Here is a 23,181-nt window from a genome sequence, read left to right as displayed (position 1 = left end):
ATTCATGAATTATAAATACATTAGAATATGTTTAAAAGTTTGCTAAACCGTTTCTTTATTTTTGTGTTTTGTTTTTGGCAACAGCCGTTCCATTCGACTGTCATTGTGTGAATTAAATTCGACGTCTGAAACTAATATCGTGCTGCAGTCGAGCTACAGTCGAACCAGCTTAGCATGGCAGTAGCACGACGTTTGAAACAGGCCTAAGTCTCGGGGATATGAAAGATACCGGGTCCTTTTTATTATTGTCGTGCGCTTTCTAATAAACGGGTCCGGTTATAAGAAGCCGGGCTCGGTTGCTCAGAAACGTAAAATGATCCTAATGACAAATAAAACTATCAGTTAATGAAACAAAATGGGGTATTTAGATGGCCAGGACCCGCGCTCTTATTCTTTATATTTCGATTTGAATATTTGATTTTGGGCCCGAAAAGTTAGCGGGGCGTTCTAGAAGTGAGCCGCAGGCACCAGTTGTTCAAAAGTTGGATAGCGCTACCTACCTGATAAATCACTATCCAGCGCATAGAGTAACTGATTTCTATAATACTTTTCCGTGATTTATCCGGTGGATAGCGCTATCTAACGTTTGAACAACCGGGACCAGGTCTGAAAACGGGTGTGTAAAATGACATTTTTTGGTCTGAAATAGGGTGAGGATTTTGAAGAACAGGGCAGCACACCCCCATCAAGAATTCCCAGGAATAATAATAATATTCTCCAGAATAACCTTTTCCTCTATGAAATATTCAAGAGTCTTCAAAATTTTATGGGAAAAAAAAGGTGACTTGCGATTTTTCGCAACTGGCTTTAGAAAAATTGCCAACCTTGCGATTTTTTCGCAAAAAAAAACAAGAAAAATTGCAAATTTTGAAGCTGCGTGCAAACCTGGACATAAGTGACATTAGAAAGTTTATGCTTCACGTATACGGCCGAACGGCAAACGTGAGATTCAAGTTGAGAAATTTTCAAAATAAGAAAAAAAACAGCTAAAAACAGCTTAAAACAATTCTTATGGATAGAATTAGCGTGAATCTATCGAATTTTCGTGTAGTCATAATGAACAGTAAACGACAAGTTACGTGGTCACGTGGTACAAATTCCCGTTTGCCGTTTGTCCGCAGGAACTGTAGCCCATTGCCTATACTGCTGTTACACCAGGGTAGATTGGCTGGTCAGAACTTTTTGTTATATACAAATTTACGGTGACACGAAAGCTAACCATTTTATATTAGCTTAATATTTCTAGTTAGGGATTAACCACAATCTCTATTCCAAGTGCTTGCCCCTAATCACCTATAGCGATGCTTTGCCCGAATCACGGCTTTCAGTACTTTAACCCTCGTGGCCATAGACAGTGCTTACCCCTTAACACTATAAAGACAAAAGTCAACGAGCGCCCTTCTGGTTAACGAATTATTTTGCGTAGGCACAAGAGAGAATGAGCTAGGCATCACAAGGTGTCCATCGTTATTCGAGTGCTTGCCTGTTTGCCATTACGCCCAGAATTCACTAACAATTTACTCACAGTGGTGAAGTAAAAGCCAAAGCACTACTACTAACAGATAAAGCTGCAATATCTCCTTTTATCTTTAAAACACTTCGCGGGTATTTCGCCTCTGAGCCAATGACTTTACCGGAAATGGACCACGTGATTTCTTTGTGCGGTGCATGCGCAGATATTTTTCGCCAGTTACCTGCGGGGTTGTGCGGTGTTGTATCACCCATAATCATCAACCATAAATGTAATAAAAGTCAACTATAAATGTAATACCCACCATAAATGTAATACAAATCAACCATAAATGTAATAATTACTGACAATGAAATTTTGGGGGGCTTTAAAGAAGAAGAGAAGCTACAAACTTTTATGTAAGCTTTTCAATTTTATTACTTCTACATTCATTTTCAAAAAATACATTTCACTTTCAAATTAGAATTTGTCAGATATGCGAACTATATCAACAAAATCTTGCTTGGATGCTAAGTATGAAATTTGTGACATGTCATACATTTATACTTCGATATGAGCTGAGAATTTTACTTCTCGGACAGCGTATCAGCGAAGCTGGAGTAACGCAAATTGCAAATATATTATTTCACTTTTTTTAAAGAGAGATCACTGAAGTCAAGATCTCTATATTTAGTGAATATTGCATAAAAAATATATACATATTTCACCAAATTAAGCTCTGCTTTTATAATAATTTAAATATTTGTAACAAGACTAGTAAATGCTACAATATGGACGCATCAATAAAGTTAAGAGTCTTAAACTTAAATACGGGGGATGGGGGGGAGGGGGGGGGGGGGACGTAGCTACGCAAACAAGTTGGCGATACCATTGACGAAAGCCCTTTACTTTCTGTTTGAAAAATTTTGAGGTTTCCTTTCTCCTCAAGGGAAATTAAGTCGACAAGCCGCGAAAGAGTAGGAGATATTCTCTCACGTTCTCGGAGCTTTGCGGAATATTGTGACAGGTAATCTCGGGTCTATTGTTTCTATTACTGAAAGTCGTTTAGGAAGTGGTGTTGAAGCAGTTCATCAGCCGTAGGGCGCAAGTCCGGGTCCCTGCAATTATAAACAGATGGCTTATTAATAAAGGTGAAAAATCATTAGTGATATATTAATGCACCCGGGAAAAATACATTTCAAAGTTTTCTTTAACATAGGCCAAACTTGGAAGAGTATGAGAGTCGGTTAACATTGTAAACTTTGTGGGCCTACCTGAAGTTCTTTCTATCATAAAACATAGAAAAATACCTGGTCAAACACTTGTTCACGAAGTCCCGAGCGCCTTCCGAGAAATCTTCGGAAAGTTGCGGAATCGCCAATGAGCCACTTCCGATGGCAAAGATAGCGGCCATTGGAGGCATATCAGACCTGAAAAGCAAAATAAGAGCCTTGATAAATATTTTGGTGTAATTTCTTCTTCTAATTAAAAAAGGTCTCTTATCACACTCTTAAAATATCAAATTACGCCAGTATAACAGAATACAGTTGTTTCCACTTACGATTGTCTTACACTACCACATTTCTACATTTTAACAATTTACACTTCTCGACTCGAAACTTTGGTACCGAAACTCGAAAGTCTCGTCTCGAGACCCAAGATTTGAAAATTTCGGGTTTGAAGTCTCGAGTCTCGAGTCTCGAGACACGAGTGACAACAAGCTTGCCTCCAAGCGGTACTGCATGTTCAAGTGTTAAGTCTTTCTCTAATACTTATTACCGGAAATCTTTGATGGTAGGCTCGCAATTGACGACTTACCATGGAGGTTTTGCGGTAGCCATTTCAAAAACTGTGCATCCAACACTCCTGATAAAAAATAAATAGATTAACTATAAATAATCATCAACACGTAGAAACCAATAAATGCCATAAACACAATAGACTTTAAAACACCAGGGTGACAAGAAAAAAATTTCACTGACCAGATATCTGACTTCCGGCCGTGTCCAGTCTCCCGGATGACCTCGGGCGCCATCCAGTAGGGAGTGCCTTTCATGGACCGAAGAATATTGCTCTGACTCATACTAAGGTTCTGAAACAAATTTACAAACATGTGAGGTCGCGAAAAAGGATTTTAATACGTGATATAAAAAAATAATGCGGGAACATAAATATCAACAGATATCTCTTGCGTCCAAGCAGCGGAAGCATTAAGCGGCGGCCGAATTCGTGAAGGTCAGGTTTGACACCCAGCCGCATTGTCATCGGAGGTGGGAGCTGACTTCCTTCGTGCGTTCCTTTTCTCTCCCCTGCCCCCGCGGGTTTTTGTGCATCAAATCATTTTTCACGATCTCTGCAAATTACTATATTGGAGCGGGAGCCCATAACTCGGGCAAGAAACTTTTTGTGCCAATGAAACGGTGTTTTCACAGATCACTTTATTTTAACAGCGATTTTCTCGCGAATTTTGACCATCAAATAAGTCTTATAAATCAGGCAGCAAAAACTGGAGGCTAGGAAATAGTATTTCTGATGTTTTGATAGTCATTATTGCACTATGTATGCGTACGCATACGGGACGGTGCTTCCATGTTAGCGGGAAAAAGTGCCGCAAAATGATGCTAAATATAAACTGGTCTGCGAAAACGCCGATGGATGGGCTTAGTATGAGAGCTTTTCGCTCCAGGTTATAGGCTCCAGCTTGGAGCCAAGAAAAGGCTAGAATCTTGTCAGTAAAACGCCGACAGGAGGTCAGGGTTAGGTACGTGGTCTATTGTATTGTTGGCGCCTTACTTAACCTCGGATTCACGTAATGAACTTTGCAAACGAAGATGGCTCCCGCTGCTTACTAGGTTGCGTTGCAAACAACGCGGGCATATTTACCTGAAGTGGAAAACCATGCTCTTCTAATTAAAACCTCGTTCCCAGGGTCCTCTCCGACTCGTCTCCCGAGTAGGGAGGACGCTGTAAACGACGTTGATTAAAAGCAAGGAATTACTTTTAAAAGCACAAACGTACCATGTACAAACGTTTAGCGCAACCGAAGTCTATCAGCTTGAGAACACCACTAGGCATAACCATAATGTTCCCACCTTTGATGTCTCTGCAAGATGAAAATAGCACGAGGTTCACAACTTAGTACTTGTTGAATGAAAGGGGAAAAAGACTGATCCTTACAACGCTTTTTTCCGATATAGATTTCCTATGTAGATTTCTATATTATGGTCAATTTGATATTCAATAAGGTAAGAAGGGCTTCTTGTACCCTTGGCCCTTAAATGAATGATGATGGAGTCTTGTAAGGTGGTTTTTAATGCACGTTTGTATTTTGAACGAGCACTTGTGCTCTTAGACGATAACGTGGGTAAATAAATTATTGATTGATATTAATTATTGACAGTCAAACCCCCGTTTACGGACAGTTTGCTTTGTGCCTCAATACGGACACCCTGTTAATACGGACACTTTCTATGGCCCGCTCAGTGTCCGTATTAACGGGGATCTTCTGTACTAAACTTTGAGTGTATGGACGAGATACTGCGGTATGACCATTCAAATGAAACCTCTCCGGCAGAAATTTCAAAGGGTACAATTTGTTTTTAACACTTTACAAAATCAAAATTGTAACTTTTCTTGAATTTTCACCTCGGCCCTTTTGGTAGTGAAAGGTGTAGAAGATGTCGAGGAGAGACTTCGGTTTGATCGTTCAAACAAAAACCCCTCTAGTTGTACTTTTCCAAGGTTCATTTTAAGGATTTTATTACAATTTTCTTTTAAGGGCTTATGAAAATAGCGCTGTTATTAAAATTGGCGCTATTCAAGTTTACCATTATCATTATTACTATGATTTATTCTATTTTTATGACGTTGTACATTTCATTTTTCATGAAGATCTGCGTAGAAAGCGGAAAACAAAAACGCCAGTGCTTTGCTTTAAATCTTAAAGCGGGTGCCATGTAAGGATTAAGTAACAGTTCAGTTGAAACTAGCTGTGAATTTACTAACCTATGAATAACGTTGTTGTTATGAAGATAGGACACGCCTGACAACAGCTGCTTAGTATAGCGACGGAAAACAGACTCATCAAGACATCCAAACCTAAGAGACAGTGAAACAGTCACATTAAATACACAGTTGATCCTTCAATTGCCTTATTCACTTGAAAGATACGACGAGTTTTGGCTATACACAGGCCGCGAAAGGCGTAGGGTATGGTAAGGTAGCGTAAGATGTGTCTCAGAATTTTTCCGTAAATTCACATTTGTTGAAATTTGTCTCATTAGGTAATGATTTACGTAATAATTTGTTATCAAATCATGCTGATAACACTTGATTGACTATAGTAATCATTGCATTGCATTATCATTGTTATGATTTGTTTGTTTGTTTGTTTTTTGTTGTTGTTTTTTGTTTGTTTGTTTTTTTATGTTAAAGCTTTTGCAATACTGTAACTACATAATTATAGTCATGCAAATAAAACTTATGTTGTTGTTGTTGTTGTCTCACATGTAAAAAAAGCTTCGTTCAATCAGAAGCCGCAAATTATCCCTTTCTTATACTGTAGCAGTGCATGGGTTTCCCAACCTTTTCTACTCTGCTAGTAAAGGTTCCAGTCCGGCATGGTTTTCACCATTTAGGAAGTCATTCGCGTTACTGACATTCGCGTAGTTGGCTTGTCTGCGTGTAAACGAGCAAACTACGGGAATTACAGCTCGCACGGTACCGTTTACATAGGCCATAAACGCTTAAGTTTGCATGAGTTTACTATTTTAAACGGAGTAGCGCAGCGTGGATATAGACTGAATAAACAACACACTACCGCGTTCGTTTTGGAACCTTACCGTGCAAGTATAGAGGCAATGGAACCGCCGGGCACGTACTCCATAAAGATGTTTACCACACCTCCATCTAAACAAGTGCCAATGAACCTAAAAACAGTCGAACAAAACAGGAATATGAAAATGGTCACAAAACTTGCTATAAAACATTAGCTTCGTACCAGTCTGATCATCCCGATGACAAGGTACGGCACTGGTGTGGAACGAAGTTTTTACGGGACTTAAAAAACGGAACTTCTCGATCTATGGCCGTGACTAAATTGCGAGAAGAAAGATGTTAACTAAATTGTGCTTTAATGTGATAAGCAATACCCAGCAAAATGCTTAGATTATGTATATGTGCTTGCGTGAAGCCTGGCGGATTGCGTTTTGTATAGTTAACCACCTCCTTGATTCAAGAACTTGTAAGGATCTTGACCAGGGAAAGAAATCTACCTCGCTCAGAATAAGGCTGAAAAAAAAAAAACAGTTCTATACTTACTTGACTATGTTATTGTGTTTCAGAGATTTCAGCAGGAACACTTCTTCCTGAAGTTTTTCGTATTGCTAAAAAAAAGTTAAAGAAGAGAAAACTACAGCGACCACTCATAAAATGCATTAGTATATACACACTCAGTGACCTTGGTAATTCAAGCAATCTGATTGGTTAGCTATCTCGGACTATGACGTTATATTCACCGCGCTAGGCGGTGAATATAAAGCCGAGCAAAATCGCTGCCGTGAACTGGGTGTTTTGCAAAAGTTTCAAAGTAAAACCTGTTTGAAAATACACGAATATCCAAGTGCTGATGACTTTGAAGGCAAGAAAAGACTTCATGGTGTTTAAACAGCGTGATTTATTGTGAAGTGGTTTACTTTAGCTGACTTTTTGTACGCTCGAAGCTATGTTTACCACTACAGAGGAAAACGAGGTCGCTTTGTCACTGTTTTGTGATTTCGGGATTTTCTCGCAAGACCAATTTTGCCTATAAATAGAGGTTAATTTATGGAGAAGAGAGGAAGGCAAATATTTTCGAAAATTGTACGTGCCAGCGAGTTAACAAGGCAAAGAACTTTGGAGATAAACAACGCTCACCTTGATCGCAGCCGCTGTTGACAGCATTTGCAAGAAGCGACGAAGAAAACTTTCTCATTCACGGTGAGTTGACAGAAACAAATAAAGCTCTAGATACTTTTCTTCTCAGAATTGGGTAGTAATTTAAATTTTCGGCGTTTTCCTTTAAACCGTTGATGCTAAAGCTTACAAAACTCGATACAAAAGGATTAAAACTATCATTTGCCATGTTTGAAGATACTGTAAAGATCTAACTTTTGCGCATCCACTGTTTACGGCTTCGTGTTCACGCATGAATTTTCACCCGTCAATCAAACTAATGGTTTTTTAATGGTTTCCTTTCTGATTCTGTTGAGATCACTTCGTGTGAATATACTAAAACAATTATTCACCTCAGGCTCAGTTAATATTGTTAAATATTTGCTAAGGCTAAAATATGCAGGTAAGCTGTTCTGACACTGAGCGGAACAACAAAATGGGAATTTATCGGGTCCTATTGATACATTCGTTTTATGTACGATAATTAGCCTGTCTGACCTCATTAGCACGTGCAAAATAAAAAAGAATTGTTACTTTCAAACGAGACCAAAAAGGTTCATTTATATACATGTGAAAGAATAAATAATGGGCCGCAATTATGAACTGAGTGGTTTATACTAATACAGTGCAGAAGTTGAGGCGCAAGTTCAGTACATGGTCTCAACTCGGTGTTCATTTTGAATGAATGAATCGTTGAAAATCGGTTATATTAGATTCTGTATCAAGGTTCTCATTAATTTTTCAAGTAGACAGCTAGGATGTTAAAGAAGGCGGTTTGGTAACTGAGTGCTGTACGCAATTTCAGGCTTTCATTCTCTCACTTTACCCTATTTCCCCAAAAAGTAGATGGCTCAAACCTCCAAGTAGTGGACTTTTTAGCCGGCTGCCGGCTCTTAATGAGAACCCTGTGTATGGTTAAATACCTTTTCAGCTTCGTCCCAGTTGCTGTGATTGAGTTCAACTTGTTTTACTGCGATCATCTCTCCTGTGTTAGTGAGACCGCACCAAACCTGGAAAAAATGTGCGCCACACAAACGTTAAATTTACACAATAAGAGATCACGAAAAATTCAGGATGAACACGTTGCAGACAAGGTGTTCTTAAACATTGCGCTCAAAAAACAAAAAAGGAGGAGGCTCAGGAAAGAATCAGCAACAATGAAGAAACAATCGGGTGGCCAATAACGGGGTAGTCTGCTCCACAGCCGTTTTTGGGTCGTTACGCAACGCTTTGTGGGTAGGAGCGTTGCGTGACGAGGCAAAGAACGGCTGTGAAGCAGACTATATTAAGGGTTGACAGTAATGAATACACAGGGGGTTTTTCGACTTCAAACTTTTTTACGATTGCTGGTAATCAAAACTTCTACTCACCGTTCCAAATGCTCCTTTTCCCAACAAGTTCCCTTTCTTCCAAACAATTTCTTCTTCACAGCTGTCCGAGGACAGCTGGCTCCGAGCAGACGCACTGAGTCGACTCCGAACGACGTTCTCAGACATAACACTAGAAAAGCTACCCATTGAACTCTGGGAAATATTACCCACACTGCCAAGTGATGCGTTAGACTGCGTTCGAATAGTAGAGCTGTTGCTACTACTCCTGCTGGCACCAGACTTTTCTCTAGCCATGCGCTCGTAGTAATCGATTTCCACGGAGTTCTCAGAGCGCATATCTCTGTCAGGTGTGGGCGTGTCCGTGCAGGAGGAGTCACGGGGTGAGTTAAAGTAAGTGTCGCTGCTGTTTAGCGAGGAGGCTGGCGAGAGAGGGCGAGGTGATTCCGAGTCACAACTATTGTACGATGAGTCCGTGTCGGAAAACTGTTCCGAGTATGAGCTCGAACTTAGCTCCGAAGATGCTCGGGAACCAAAAGACTGTCGTTCCGCTACTTCACTCGGGAAAATTATGTCTGATTCGGTAACCGGGTTAGATGAAAAGTCTCTCGAGTCTTGGTAGCTTAAAACCCATTGTTCACCGTCCTGTGAGAGGCTGGAGTTCGTTTCACTTGTTATGTTCGTCAAGGAATCGTCGGTGATGATGTGACTTTGTGACTCAGCACGCCCATCAGATGAGGTTACCCTAGCTTCCATACCTTCTCGTAAACCAAGTCCACGCTGCACGATCTCTTCCATGACGTCATCAGCTTCATCCTGTATAACCCGCTTAACCTGTATGTCATAATTATCACTCGTATCAATGGTTTCAGCCAGCGCATGCTGTTGATCCTGAACTGCATCCTTATTAGAACGCGTAACAGGCGGCTCACTACAATCGTCATCGGACCCAGAAACTGTCTTCGATTTTCCAAAAGATAGCCGGGGTACACACATCCCTATTGCCTTTAATTTACCCATAATTCCTCCATCTACTTCATCAAACTCTTCTCTCATAGCCTCTCCTTCGCAAGTGTCCAAGACTTTTTCATCCGTACCTCCTAACGCGAGGTTTTCGACCGCATTTCCCTCCGGGCTCCCTTTATTACTCTCTGTTACAATCTCGGAAGTATCACTGACCCGTGGGGTGCTTGCCTTGCTCCGAGGGGACTCCGGTATTGGGCTCAATATAGTGTGTTTTCCTTTAAGTGTCCGACTGTTAAAAGGCCGAAACGTGGAAAGATAGTCCATTGACAAGGTAGGGGGTACCGGCACATCCTCCGGCATTTCAAAACCCCCCCGAGAAATAGTCTTAAGTCCAAGCTCTTCCCTGACTTCCCTTTGTTGTACAGTTATCATTTTCATGTCGTCTTTCTTCTTTCCTTTGCCTTTCTTCTTCCCGCCCTTGCCGTTGTTTTCCTGGCCTTTGCTTTTCGTTTTAGGTTTGCCACTTTTTGAGTTGCCCGACGGTTTTGAGCCTCCTTTCTTACCCTTTCTACCAGCTGTTGGTCTTTTATTCCCAATCCTTGTGTCATCTGCGGGTCCGATAGGAGGGTGTACAGTGGACTTGTTTTCAGGCGGTACAGGTGACGGAAAGGGGTTGATAATCCTCACACTATGAGCGCTAGGCTCCTCTATTCTGGGCGTGGTCCATGCTTGTTTGGGTAGACTAGCATCTAACGATGAATTTAAAGCCGAATTCTCCGTATAACCTTCATCAAGCGCCTCTCGTTCGTAAACCTCACCAAAGCCTTTATCATTACTATCACCATTCTGTCTTCTATCATTGCTTAACGATGCTGTAGTGCTCTCTTGATTTGCCGGATTATAAACATCAGTTTCCGAAAAAGATTTGAGAGTTATGTCGGTTTTTTTCCTTGCCTTAAATTTACTTGTAGACGGAGAGAAAACGGGCGTAGAAGAAGCAGAAGCAGAAGCAGAAGCAGAGATATCTCCTGGTCGTGTGGCAAGCGTGGAATCTACCAATGAGCTTGCTTCACCAACAGTCTTTATAACATCCACTGATGCAGAACTAGTCCTTAATGCCGCGATGTCAATTGAATGGTTTGAAGACGAGGACGTATCAGTTTTACTTGATTGTTCAGCAGGAAACGATGAAGTAAGCAAGTCCTTCTTCACAATTGTACAAGAGCAAACGCCTGTAGTATTATCACATACACACGAAACGTTGAAACCGGTCATGTCTGAAGGAAACGAATGAAGCCGCGGTTGAGAAGATGCTGAAGCCTTACTAGAAGCATTTGCCAACACAACCGCTTTGTTTTCATGTTCCATAACCGAAGTTGAGTTCCTTTTTGTTTGATTTTCCGCCTCGTTGTCTGACATCTGATGAATTCTGCACTGTTCTTTAGTTTCATCATTAGATTTCTTTCTGCTGTCTGTTTTCGTGGCTTCATCTCCACTTTCGCCTTTCAAAGTTTTTAATGCCGAAGCTTTTCTCTTATCGGTAAAAGGAATCCAGAAAACATCTTCACTTGATCTACGACGAGGTTGACAAGTCTTACAAAACTCTTTACCCGGAGACGACTCGTTAGAGTCTCTCCGTCCCGCGCGTTTTTCCTTGGGAAGGGATTCACCGCACAACGAACAGCTACCCGAGGCAAGAGCCTCTAAGTTCTCAAGGTCGATGTAAAATTGTGTCCCGTTTGATGATGAATCCCTTTTCATTTTCTCACTGGATTCTGTGTTATTATCACTGCTACTATCACCCGCGGGAATCCAAAACATGGAGCGTGGAACTGACGTAAAGGTTTCTGTCATATTGCCTCCCTCGGCAGTAAGCGTCTGGTTAGATTCCAGTTCTCCTTCTCCTTGGCTTGTATTAGACGCACGTGAAGACCCACGGGGGGAGGGTGGTGGCGGCGAGACTTCCCTGGCTGAAACTACTCCGCCTCGAAGACCGTTGTTTCTAAGTAGATCTGCGAAATAATAAATATAATTATAGAAAGACGAAATGAATAAATGAATAAAATAAACATAACGAAAAAGTAGCAAAAAGTTACAGAGGACAGGGTTTGGGCTAGGCGCAACTCTGAACAACACTTAAAGGCGCTACGAAGTAATTTAGCCAGAACGGGTATTACACAGTAACATAAAACGCCAAGAAAAACAAGTATTTGCGTAAGTACCAAGATCTACGACATCAGCTGCTACAGGTAAGTTGGGTTGCGCTATATCTGGTGAAGTGATGGATCTCAACTCTGGGGTCAGAACTCGGTTCACTCCCAAAGGAGGCACTCGTGACGGTACAGCTACTCGGGGACTTGGGACCTGACTGGTCGATGACGATCTTAGTCGCAAGTCCTTCTCAGGTGTTCCTGGTGGAGAGATCTTGCGTTGATACGTGAGGACTGGGCTTGAAAGTCGATGACGAATGCGATGATTAGGCGGAAGAGGTAAATGGTAGGGACGGTTTTTATTCCGCGACTCTGGTTTTTCTCCACGTAAATTTCTAAGAAAAGAAAAGCAGGAACTTAAACAGAGGAAAAAGGTCTATACACTTTAACAAGGAATAACAGGGGAGCACAATACAGTCAATCCTTTCAAACACGAAGCTACATTAAGTGGGTACCCTCCATGATGTTGTCACATCCTTAAGGCCCGGAAATCGTTCCCGTAGATACTTAATTACTCCTCAAAGATGGGGTTTGACTGTTTAGTTACCCTGTCTTTATAAAGGGTTGTGTCCCGCCTGTCACTTGATAGAAGGGTATGTCCAAGAGAAAGAAACAAAAACAACACAACACACTAGATGCCGACTAGCTAAAATGCTTCAACACATGAGATAAGAGAAAATATTTTCTATTTACCTGACATATCTTAGCTCGATGTTGAGAACAGACAAACTTGGCAAGGCCCCTGAAGTCACTTGGGCATCTCTTGCACTTGAAACTGAAATTACCAACAGCAAATAGTTCTAAAAGCTCGCTATTAGGACAATCTTTCCTCAAACAATTAACAAAGCTTCGCCATCAAGAAAAACACGTTTGTATTTTATTGAAATACGGAACTCACCCAGAAATTGTTCCCTGGACTGCTCTCGGAAAACTAAACCAGAAGAAGACCGGGAACCTGAGTTCGAGTTTGTTGTGGAAACTGATGGAATTCTTGGCATGCGAACATCAGAAATCTTTCTTGAGGGAAGAATGTTTTTCCTGGTAAAAAAAAGGCAACAATTGCCCGAGCATAATATAAGTAAGGCAGTATCATTGACACCAAACCGAGCATTATTAGTATGAAATCAAGGATAGCTTTATGCGTGCCTACTTCCTTTTTCGTCGCGCGTGGAACAAAAACTGTAGACGTTTGTACACAGGCTAGGAAGCCTGCGAAACTTACGTAACTTTTATAAATTCGGCTCAGGTTATTGCGATGCACAAGGATAGCGTTATTCGCCTGTCTCGTCGCTCGTTCTCTGCGCTCTTCTAGAATATGCAATAATAATAATAATAATAATAATAATGCGGCTGTTCTGCATGCTATCACTATACATACCTTTCTTCAAGTGCGGAAAAGTCTCGTAATGAATTTTGAGATGACCTTTTTTTAACACTTTCTGTGGAAAACAAGAGAACGAACGATTCAAACCTTCAAAGAGAAAATATCACAAGTTATAACTGCACCCAATAAATCTAGATAAGAGTAAGAGTTTAGAAAAGCGCATATATATAATTTGGATCTTTTGCAACTTTTCTTTTCTTTTTTCACTTACTTTCTACTCCTTGGAGTGGGGCAGTGTTGAGTCGAGTAATAGTAGATTCCTATAAAATAAGGACAATCAATGTTGTCAAGATCATGTGACCACTCTTGAGACCAAAGAAAATCATTGTTGGAAATAGGATGCAGAGGAGCCAACAATAGAGACCTTTAGATTCTAAGAAGCGGACGACTACGAGCACGAGATTTCCTAAACACTATGTAAGTAGTGCGCGAGCGTGAACTAGTGTCAATTTCCCGGAAAAAAGCGATAGCCGCCGTCATTCTAAACAGGAAGTTTAAGGCGAAAACGTCTCTATCGCGATATTTTTTCCAACTCGCCTACTTTGTCAAATACAAGCGAAATCTTCTAGAGCTGAATTTATAAGAACCATAACCAATTTCACTTCCTGCATAAAACGTGAAACTAGACATTTTCACATCGTAGTCGTGCAGTGACGGCAAAGAAATGTACAAAAGAGCGTTCTGCACGTGCAGAGTTGTTGTTTTACCTGTTCAACCAATACTTTTTTGACGTTCACGTTGCTGTTTCTCTCGTGTCATCTTAGGCCTTAGACCTCGCTTAGACGGGTATGGACAATTTTCTTACCTGTGTAACCCCGTTTACACGGAAACAAGTAAATTAACACACTTTCGCGGTCAAAAAACCTGCACGGTTCCGTAGGTCTCGTGTAAAGGAAAGGCGGATCCGTGCAAGTTTTTGCCCGTTCAAAAATTTGTCCAGACCCGTGTAAACGGGGTCTTTAACTTCCTAATGTCGTATTGGAGGGAAACAAGTTTTCAAAAGTTGATACTTTTATCATTCGCGGTCAGGAGAGGGGTTAGCCTCCTTCAATTAGATACTCTTGCAAACTTCTCTGGTGAAAAAAGTAAAATGAAGCTTTCCGGGGTGTATGTTTTTGGAGAATGCGCGATAAAACCTCGTCAATTCTCGTCCGGTAGTCGTCTTGTCCAGCTCGAATCTAAAAGCCTCTAATAAAAACTGCTTGTAAGAACCACCTCGGAGACTTGCTGTGTTACTGCAGTTTGGGTGTTTGGCTCAGCCAGGTCTTGCTGATCAGCAGGTTGCACAGGAGCTGTTTAAAATAAAACATCTATGGTTTATGCCATGTACATGAAGGACAACAAGGATGATCTAGTGATAACGATTACAATGACTTGCTGATGAAAAATTTATTCCACATATTTGCTATCATTTTTATTTGTTTATTTCCTTCATTGCCGCATCTACAAAGCATACAAGTACTTTACCTGAAAAGATTCTCTTTGATTTAAAATATTTGGTTTGTTCTGCCCAAGCATCTACAAGTAAAAAAGCAAACTTTACCAAAGAGCAGACTGTATGAAACTAAAATTCATGAATACATATAAATAAAACACTATTATATGAACAAACACTGAAATCCCAGAAGAAAATAAATAAGAAAAAAGTTGACAAAAGGTAAGGCTCTCTGAAATAACAGTCCATAGAAGAAGAAGTTACATGTACCTTTGTAAGGTAGGTTTTTATCACATACATGTACTGTATCGAAGTAAATCAACACACCTCTAAGCACTGTCTGCACTCTTCTTCCCCTAGCTACATCCACGGGTGAGAGACCTAAACAAAAAAAAAAACAGAAACATTATTAGTACCAGTACTCCTACACATGTACTAATAATAATCATCAGCAATGGATTAACTGGCAAGGCAAAGTTTCAAATCCACTCGTGTAGATCTAAGTATTATACATTATTACTTTAACCATTAGCACACTACACATCCATCCATTACACACAGTACAGCTGAAAAGCAAGTTACCAGTCTCCTTTAATTTCTCGCCAGACACGCGGAGACAAGACAAGTATCTCATCTTGAGAGAAGAGAGTCTGACATCTCAAGGGAATCACTGAAGCGACAATTTTGCATTAAATTACATGTGAAACTCGATTTCCCTGATTTCTGCACATAAAACTGTACATACCATTGTCATCAGTGATTGTCACATCAGCGCCATGATCCAGCAAGGTTCCAGATGATTTTTCATATCCATGGGAAGCCTGTTCAATAAAATGAATTTATTAAAAGTTTACGTCTTAGTAAACACTGAAGCAGAATTCTTCTGGCTACATTCAGATATCCATTTTTTGTTAAACCAGTCAATACAGATCATAACTCGAAAATACTATGTTGACATTTTATTTTGCTGGAGATTTTTCCTAAGTGAAAAAATATTTTCTTGGTGCTGGCAGGGTTTAGGGTAATCACAAGGAGTGATATTCCCAATGTGTAGCCTGCAACATTCCATTGGAACACGTTTCCCTTTAGCAAACTCATGACTGTATTTTAAACCAAAAATTCTGCTGGATAAAAGTTATCCACACCTACTGAGTTTGAACGATTTTTCTGTGGGTGGCTGACGTTCACAAGATGTTAATTCTCTCAGTGGTTTCTCATGTTTTTCCTTTTTAACTGGATTTTTTTTCACATCATAATAAACACAATTCAAAAGGCAACAGCTATACACTAGTAATTGTACCATACACACAACCCTCACTTACAGCTATATGGAGAGGAGTCTTTCCAACATAACCTTTAGCATTAACATTAGCTCCCCCCTTGATAAGAGCCAATAGAATAGGCTGATTGTCTTCTTTGGTTGCCCAGTGCAGGGGGGAGTTGCTAAACCTGTCTGGTACATCTGCAAACCAGTAACATATGTAATTAATAATAATTTCAGTCAAATTATCCACAGGTACAGTTGTAAGCCTTTAGAACATATCAATGTTTCCAGCATGTACAGAACCTTAATTGGAAACTCTCTCTAAAATAAAATAAAAAATCTAATTGTACTGACTCAAGCATTTTTAATGTTCAAAAAATGCCTGATTTAAGGGTAACTATAAATTAAGCATGTGACATGCATCTAGGAATTTCTAACAACAACTGAAAACTGAAGAAGCTCTTGACTGCATGCACCTTGTGCATTGTCACATTAGTCTCTAAAAATGCTACCATCCCCCACCCCCAAAGTGCCCCTCTCCGACCCTGGGAGTAAAACTCACCAATATCACTTGACGCCTTTTCAATGAGCATCTCAACAACATTCTTAGCATGGCTTCCTTTACAGTGCGCTGCTAAATGAAGTGGCCTCTTCCCCTCAGTGTCTCTAGCTCCACAGTCACTGCAGGAACCAAAAGTTCACCAAAATTAATACAAACCATATTAAATCAGCCCTAGAAAGCAACAGAATTTAAAGAAATTTTTCAAGTCTGGTGGCAAAGTTATATTTTACAACTTACGCATTGTGTTGAAGCAACTCTTTGACCACCTCTGCTGGATGGTAACCATTATTCAGAACAGCTTTCTCAACTACAAGTGCAATCATGATCATAAAATACTTAGTAATAACAGAATATTACAATGTATATCATGGCAAAAATTATATTATAATATGATCAAATGTTTTTTCATCTCAGAACTTGAACTAATAAGGTCAGAAAACTGGGATACCTTGCAGAAAATATTATTTATTTTTTAAGATAGTTATATTACATCTTTATGGCTACAATACTACACGCACTCTGATTGGCATTTTCAAGAGAAAGGAAATTTAGTTCACGTTAGTGGGGAATTCGAGTAATCAAAGTTCAAGTTCTACTGTACTGATAATAAATCACATACTTTTCTCAAAGAGGTTTAAATCTCTGGTAACTAGAAGCAAAGGAGTCAAGCCATCAGCATTCTTACAGTTTACGTCCAACATGGCTGATCTTGATTTTGAAGCCTGAAACATAAGTTGAGATGACTTTGCCTTACTGAACACAATCACGCTGAAAGCATATTCAGTAGTTAAGAACAACTTGAAACCTGTGTGGGTGAGAATCTTGAATACAAAAATTATTGGTCCCTTACTAGTAACTTCTTCACAAGCTGTGAATTTCCTTGCCAAGCAGCCTGTAGTAAATGACGCGAGGAATACCCTGTACACAAAGTAAGATAATATTATTTAAACAAGCAGTGTAATGATACATAGAACTACTCATTTATGTGACGGTATATAGTGGTTAGTCAGTAGAATTTCTCCATTGACTGTGAACTGATAACTTTTGTGAAAAGACAATTTATTATGAAATGACACTGTAAATTGACTTTTGCAAAACTGTACATCTATCACAATATTTGATAATTAATTGCCACAACAGTACAGTAATACAACCCATTTTTAAATGTATAATTATGAAGTCAAACTATATAAAATACACTTACTTTACATTTACAAGTAGCAGATATTGAACTAAACAAATCCAACTGAACTAACCTTGGCGTGCTACAGAACCTGAAAGTCAATGAAGACATCATAATTACATTTCTATTTAACCCACGACTTTTCATTCAATAATAGCATTAAAACCATTAAATTAAAAACTAAGCTTACCTTGTATATTACTCAAGCAAGAGGGAATTTCAAAAGACCAATTTTAATATATTAAAATTCATACTTTGCTACGAGGCTTAAGCTTGAGGAAATAGGGTACTGTCAGGGTGCAAAGAAAGTCAGTTTTACAGCCTGCCAGTCGGGCAAACTGTAGCTAGCATATCTTAGCCCACAAGTCATTTCAACTAACCCAAACCCTTTTTGATTAGCAGGATTGATTACAATCTTTCTGTAATTTGAATTTCCTCCAAAAACAGCACTTGCCCATCGGGCAAGTTAAAAACAAAAATCACTAGCCCTGGAGCAAAATCCACTAGTCCCGGGCTATCGGACACGACTTTCTTTGCACACTAGCTGACTGTGGGCATTCACTATCTTTTGTCCACTGTCTTCCTCGCCCACGCCACCTCCAACCAAAAAGATGTTTTAGACTATTTAACATACCTAGAAGAAGTGGCCTCATTGAGTCTGGTGCAAAATCCAAAACTGACTGCCCTTTGCTGTTACACAGAGTTATGTCAGCTCCATAGTTCAATAACAATGACACCACCTATACATCAAAAGCATAAAGAAAAACTATAAATCTTTTTTTTCTTTTTTGTTCTCCTTGGAAGTGAATCAAAAACTCCATAAGTCAGAATGTTCAAGCTGAGACCCTACAACAGCCTTTCACATGAAAAATAAATAAATAAATAACAATCATTATAATAATAATGATCATGATAATAATGATGAAGAATAAAAAATTTCAAAGGCAGTGCGATTGTTCACTGAAACAAGACTACTACATTATCAGTCAGAGTTTGAACATGCTTAATACAATATTAGTAAAAGAAGTCCATTGTGGCACACAACACTTAAGTGTGTGCGTGTCCTTGGGCCTGTTGCATTTTAATAAATTTATGTCAGGTCCAACTTCTTGAGTCTGATGTTAAGCCCAGTCAAGCTCATTATTCTAACACCAGACCTAAGTCCCAGTTCTTCAGTCTGCTGCCTTAAGTTATAGGTTGTCGCCTACAATGAACAGTTGTGTTCTCAAAAACTAGCAATTCACATCCCTGCCACAAACAAATTATTTAGTACTATCTATCAGGCCCCGGTTGTTCAAACATCGGATAGCGCTATCCTTCGGATAAATCACTATCCAGCGGATAAGTATTAGGAAAACCGATTGCACTATCCACTGGATAGAGATTTATTCACTGGATAGCATTATCCACCTTCTGAACAACTAGGCCCAGATAAAAAACTATCCACTGTGGTTAAGTATTAGGGAAACCAATTGCAGTAACCAGTGGATAGAGATTTATCTGGCTGCATTGGATAGCATTATCCATCTTTTGAACAACAGGAGCCTGGTCCCAGTTGTTCAAAAGCTGGATAGCACTGTCCACGGGATAAATCTCTATCCATTGGATAAGTATTAGGAAAACCAATTGCGCTATCCCGTGGATAGAGATTTATCTGATGGATTGCACTATCCACCGGATAAATCACTATCCTGTGAATAGAAATTTATCCGATGGATAGGGCAGTAGTATGAAGACCAATTTATTGCATTATCCACTGGATAGCGCTATCCACCTTTTGAAAAACTGGGGCATAGCACTACCCACTCCACGTTTTAAACAACTGGAGCCAATATAAATGGCGCTAATAATCTCAAATTTCATCACCTTTTCGTGCTTGTTCACTGCTGCTAACATGACTGCAGTGTAACCGCCTTTGTCTTTAGCATCCACGTTGACAGACTGAGTTTGAAACAGATACACAAAACAAGCAATTTTAGAATACATTGTACTTAGACACCTACATGTATTTATTAACGAGCACCTTGAAAGTAAAATTTATAAATGCTTGCAAAAGTTTAATTTAGATCAAGCTGGAGTAACAAATACCCTAGGTGTTACATATCCTTCCATTGTTAGTGGCCTAGATTTCTATTTTATTTCTGAATGTATTGTAAATGTAAGCTTAGTTTACGTGTATAAACTTACGCTGTTTCTTGACGTTCGAGCCAGAAAGTTTTGAACTCGTTCATAGTCACCATTCTGTATTTAAAAAGGTGAAATAAGAGTTAGTCAGATCAAGCGTTTCATACAAAAAGAGTACAAAAGTAGCGATAACGAAGCAGCAAACTAAAAGTAATTACGCTAAACGGAAACGTTACATGATTACTACAGCTGAAACCTCACCTTAGCAGCATTCAGGAAAATCTCGTTCAAATAGTCGTCGGCCCTGGAAAAATAAAGCAACATCATAAAAAAAGACAAGGAAGTTAGTTAAGATCCAATAAGAGCAGCAAACACAGGAATAGGAAATCCAGATAAATTAGGCAATATCTGATGCACCTTCCATCGTTAAAAAGCCGTAAAGTAGTTTCGTGGTAATGCCTCATAAAGTTCTTGTTTCGTTGAACTCCTCGCAGCGAACAATGTCTCTCAGACAAGTGTCCCTTCGTCATTACAGCGATCGCTAGCGATAAATGTTAACCGCAGTTTGCTCGGAATCCATTGGTAGGAAACCAGCGTGAAAAGAGGCGCTTTTCCCTAATTAATGACATGATATTTTTATCTTGCAAACAACAAAAATTTTGCCTTTCGCTTGTGCTTGAAAGTAATTTTCCCATAATTCAACTGTTTATTTTTTTTTCACCACCATGGAGATAGCCAATCACAGAGCAGTATTTCAGTAGCTGGTTTGGGTTACGTCATTTCGCGGGAAATAACCGTGAAACGCTACAATATATTATCAATTTAAATTGAAATTTTGCTTTTCTTGTCGACTAGTTATTTTTAGGGCAAACCTGTATTGGACGAGTTTACTTGTAAACTGATGAAACTTTGTAAAAAAAAAGGCCGCATCGTAAAAATTGGAAACTTGGGAAAACCGGCGTCCGCGCTTCAGCGAACGAGGACGTTATCCCCAGTTCTCCCTCCGTGCTTCCCGGGTTGTTCACGCACTTAAAGTGGGGGTATTCTCTGTACAAAAACTTCAGGCTGGATTATGCCCGAGTAGATATAGCCGAGATGGCAATAATATTTTGTTTTGTAAAGTATGTAATTATATCCCCACGTAAGGCTCAAAAATGGGAGAAAATCGTTTGATGAACTTCATCTCCACACATGTAAACAAACTGATTCCCAACTTCTAAACGTGACTTATCCTACCTCCGCTCCCAGGGTATAAATAAACATCACACACTTATTAAAATTAAATATTTTTCTCTACAGTGTTGACAATTTCGGCAGGAAAATTACTTAGAAGTGAAAATTTGCATGACAAATCTACTATTTTATTTACACCTCGAGACGGATCATATGCATAAATTACTAGCTTATACAAATCTAACGAGACCGTATTTCCTTTTTAAAACCTTAATTTGTCCACTAATGTTCCAAAATACAGTAACTTTTATTGGATTCTGTGCCAATTCATGTTAAGAATTTATCTAACAGAATCGAGTCAAGGTAATTGCACTTCTAGATCGCGTGATGACGAAAGTTAGTGGAAATTTATTACGTGCCTTCATTAAAGAATGCTGTATCACGTTCTGAAGTGGAAAACACGAAAAAAGAACCTATATTTTAAAAATATTTTATTCCTGAATAAAAAATGTAACATAAACTTCTACAACTTCTATCAGTTTCTTTTAGTGGGTTACAATTTGAAAGTAAGAAATAAGTGTTCATAAAATTCACGGCTCGAGGGCTGGGGTAAGTTCTGAATTAGCTTGAATTGAGCACACCAATGTCCAAGTCACGCAAACAAACAACCGTCCGAACTGAAATAAAAATGTAACAAATTTGTACGGGATTTAGCCGATTATCAACGGATAAATTACTAGACAATGTAAGTTTCCCGCCTCTTGATGAAAATAATAGATTTGTACAGTGACTTTTAACAAATCTTATAACCCTTTCTTGTCAAACGTACATGTAAAGCAGTCAAGAGAGAACAGAATCATATTGTTGTATTTCGTTGATGAAAGTCGAGTTTTCAACTTTGTTATTAATAGGATTTGCTCTCACTTCACGATTTTCCGCAGGAACAAACAGTTCAAGTGTTAAATAAACTCTAAGAACATTTTTCAACTTTAGATTACTTACGTTCTAAGTGGCACTGGGCTATGTAAAGTGAAAGACGGCATGATATACACCACCGGGTCACATACACGGAACTGAATGTGATATTAACGGCCTCAAAAAGATTTCCAACAGCTTTTAACACTTGTCCCCTGTCATTTCTTACACTGCAGCTCACGTGGCGAACTTTGTATCGTGAGAAGGGTCAACCTGCTCTTTTAATCTGTACACGGAAAATAATCTCTTGATTGTTAATACGTAGTATAACTATTGAAGTTGACGACGATTGGAAGGTTTCGCATGAGGGCTTCTCATAGATCAATTTAGACATAAAAGGGGTTATGATTTGCATTAGATCAGTCAGACAGCTCACGACATCAATATGGCCTAAACACACAAAACAAAACAAAACAAAATCAGGTGTCGTGACCAGAAGAACACTTCTGAGCCTCTGAATGGTTAACTCCTACCGACGAAATCTAAGTCGCGACGATCGCCATTGATAAAGCGACGATGCAAATTTCCCTTCCGGCGTTAACGGCCGCTGCCATTTTTCAGCAACGATCGCGACGATCGCATCGCCATTTCAATCAAGTTCAAGTTCAAGTGTACGTTCAAAGTTTTTGTATTGCTTATTTTCTTGAACCGTTGTCGTTGTGGTTGCCCTGAACTCGCTAGTAGCGTTACCTCACGGAAAAATGCTTAATATGCAGTAATTACGCCTGAAAAACCGACGCTTTGATGGAAAACGCGCGATGAAACAGATTTCCGCGGGTACCCATACAGACGCAATTCTTGATTACGAGACGCGCGAGGAGGCGACTAAAGCAACGACAACGGTGGAAGCAACGAAAATGTCAAAAAAGCATCAAAACAACACCTCTGCAAGTGCAGCACACTTTTTTTTTACATTTCTTTGCCTTCTCTACGAGACTACCATGTGAAAATCCCTAAAGCGACGTTTTATGGAGGACGATGAATTTTCCTTTCTTCTACTAGACTTGAGTTTAATCCCCAAGAATTCAATTTGAATACGAAGTATGGTCCTGAGGAATTCAACTCCATAAAGTTCGCCTACATTTGACCAAGTGATAGAGTTGGAATAATCGCGATGAAAATTTACAGACAGCAAATTCACTTTTATGTGGCGTTTTCGTTGCCGTCGCCGGTCCCAATAAGAGAGAGCTAAAGCA

The 23,181-nt window shown here is 39.5% G+C and overlaps 1 protein-coding gene across 1 annotated transcript; it reads right to left on the bottom strand.

The window, feature by feature from the left end:
* Window positions 1–1,879: 1,879 nt before the first annotated feature.
* LOC140926365 (uncharacterized) lies at window positions 1,880–20,524 on the bottom strand. Its single transcript, XM_073376117.1, has 30 exons — window positions 20,255–20,524; window positions 20,099–20,141; window positions 19,901–19,954; window positions 19,580–19,654; window positions 18,348–18,453; window positions 17,787–17,804; window positions 17,381–17,448; window positions 17,150–17,252; window positions 16,768–16,837; window positions 16,531–16,649; window positions 16,027–16,166; window positions 15,450–15,525; window positions 15,032–15,085; window positions 14,737–14,787; window positions 14,485–14,561; window positions 13,481–13,529; window positions 13,264–13,356; window positions 12,823–12,923; window positions 12,579–12,685; window positions 11,898–12,220; window positions 8,752–11,687; window positions 8,305–8,391; window positions 6,770–6,834; window positions 6,292–6,378; window positions 5,456–5,548; window positions 4,469–4,553; window positions 3,433–3,542; window positions 3,269–3,316; window positions 2,761–2,880; window positions 1,880–2,568 (listed from the first exon to the last, which is right to left on the bottom strand). Exons 1-30 carry the CDS (start codon window positions 20,365–20,367, stop codon window positions 2,502–2,504), a joined length of 5,538 nt encoding a protein of 1,845 aa, XP_073232218.1. The 5' UTR covers window positions 20,368–20,524; the 3' UTR covers window positions 1,880–2,501.
* Between the last annotated feature and the right edge of the window lie 2,657 nt (window positions 20,525–23,181).

Source organism: Porites lutea, chromosome 2 (genome assembly GCF_958299795.1).
Source record: "Porites lutea chromosome 2, jaPorLute2.1, whole genome shotgun sequence".
Lineage (NCBI taxonomy): Eukaryota > Metazoa > Cnidaria > Anthozoa > Scleractinia > Poritidae > Porites > Porites lutea.
The sequence above is the reverse complement of the archived record's forward strand: the minus strand, read 5'-3'. Positions and strand labels throughout refer to the sequence as shown.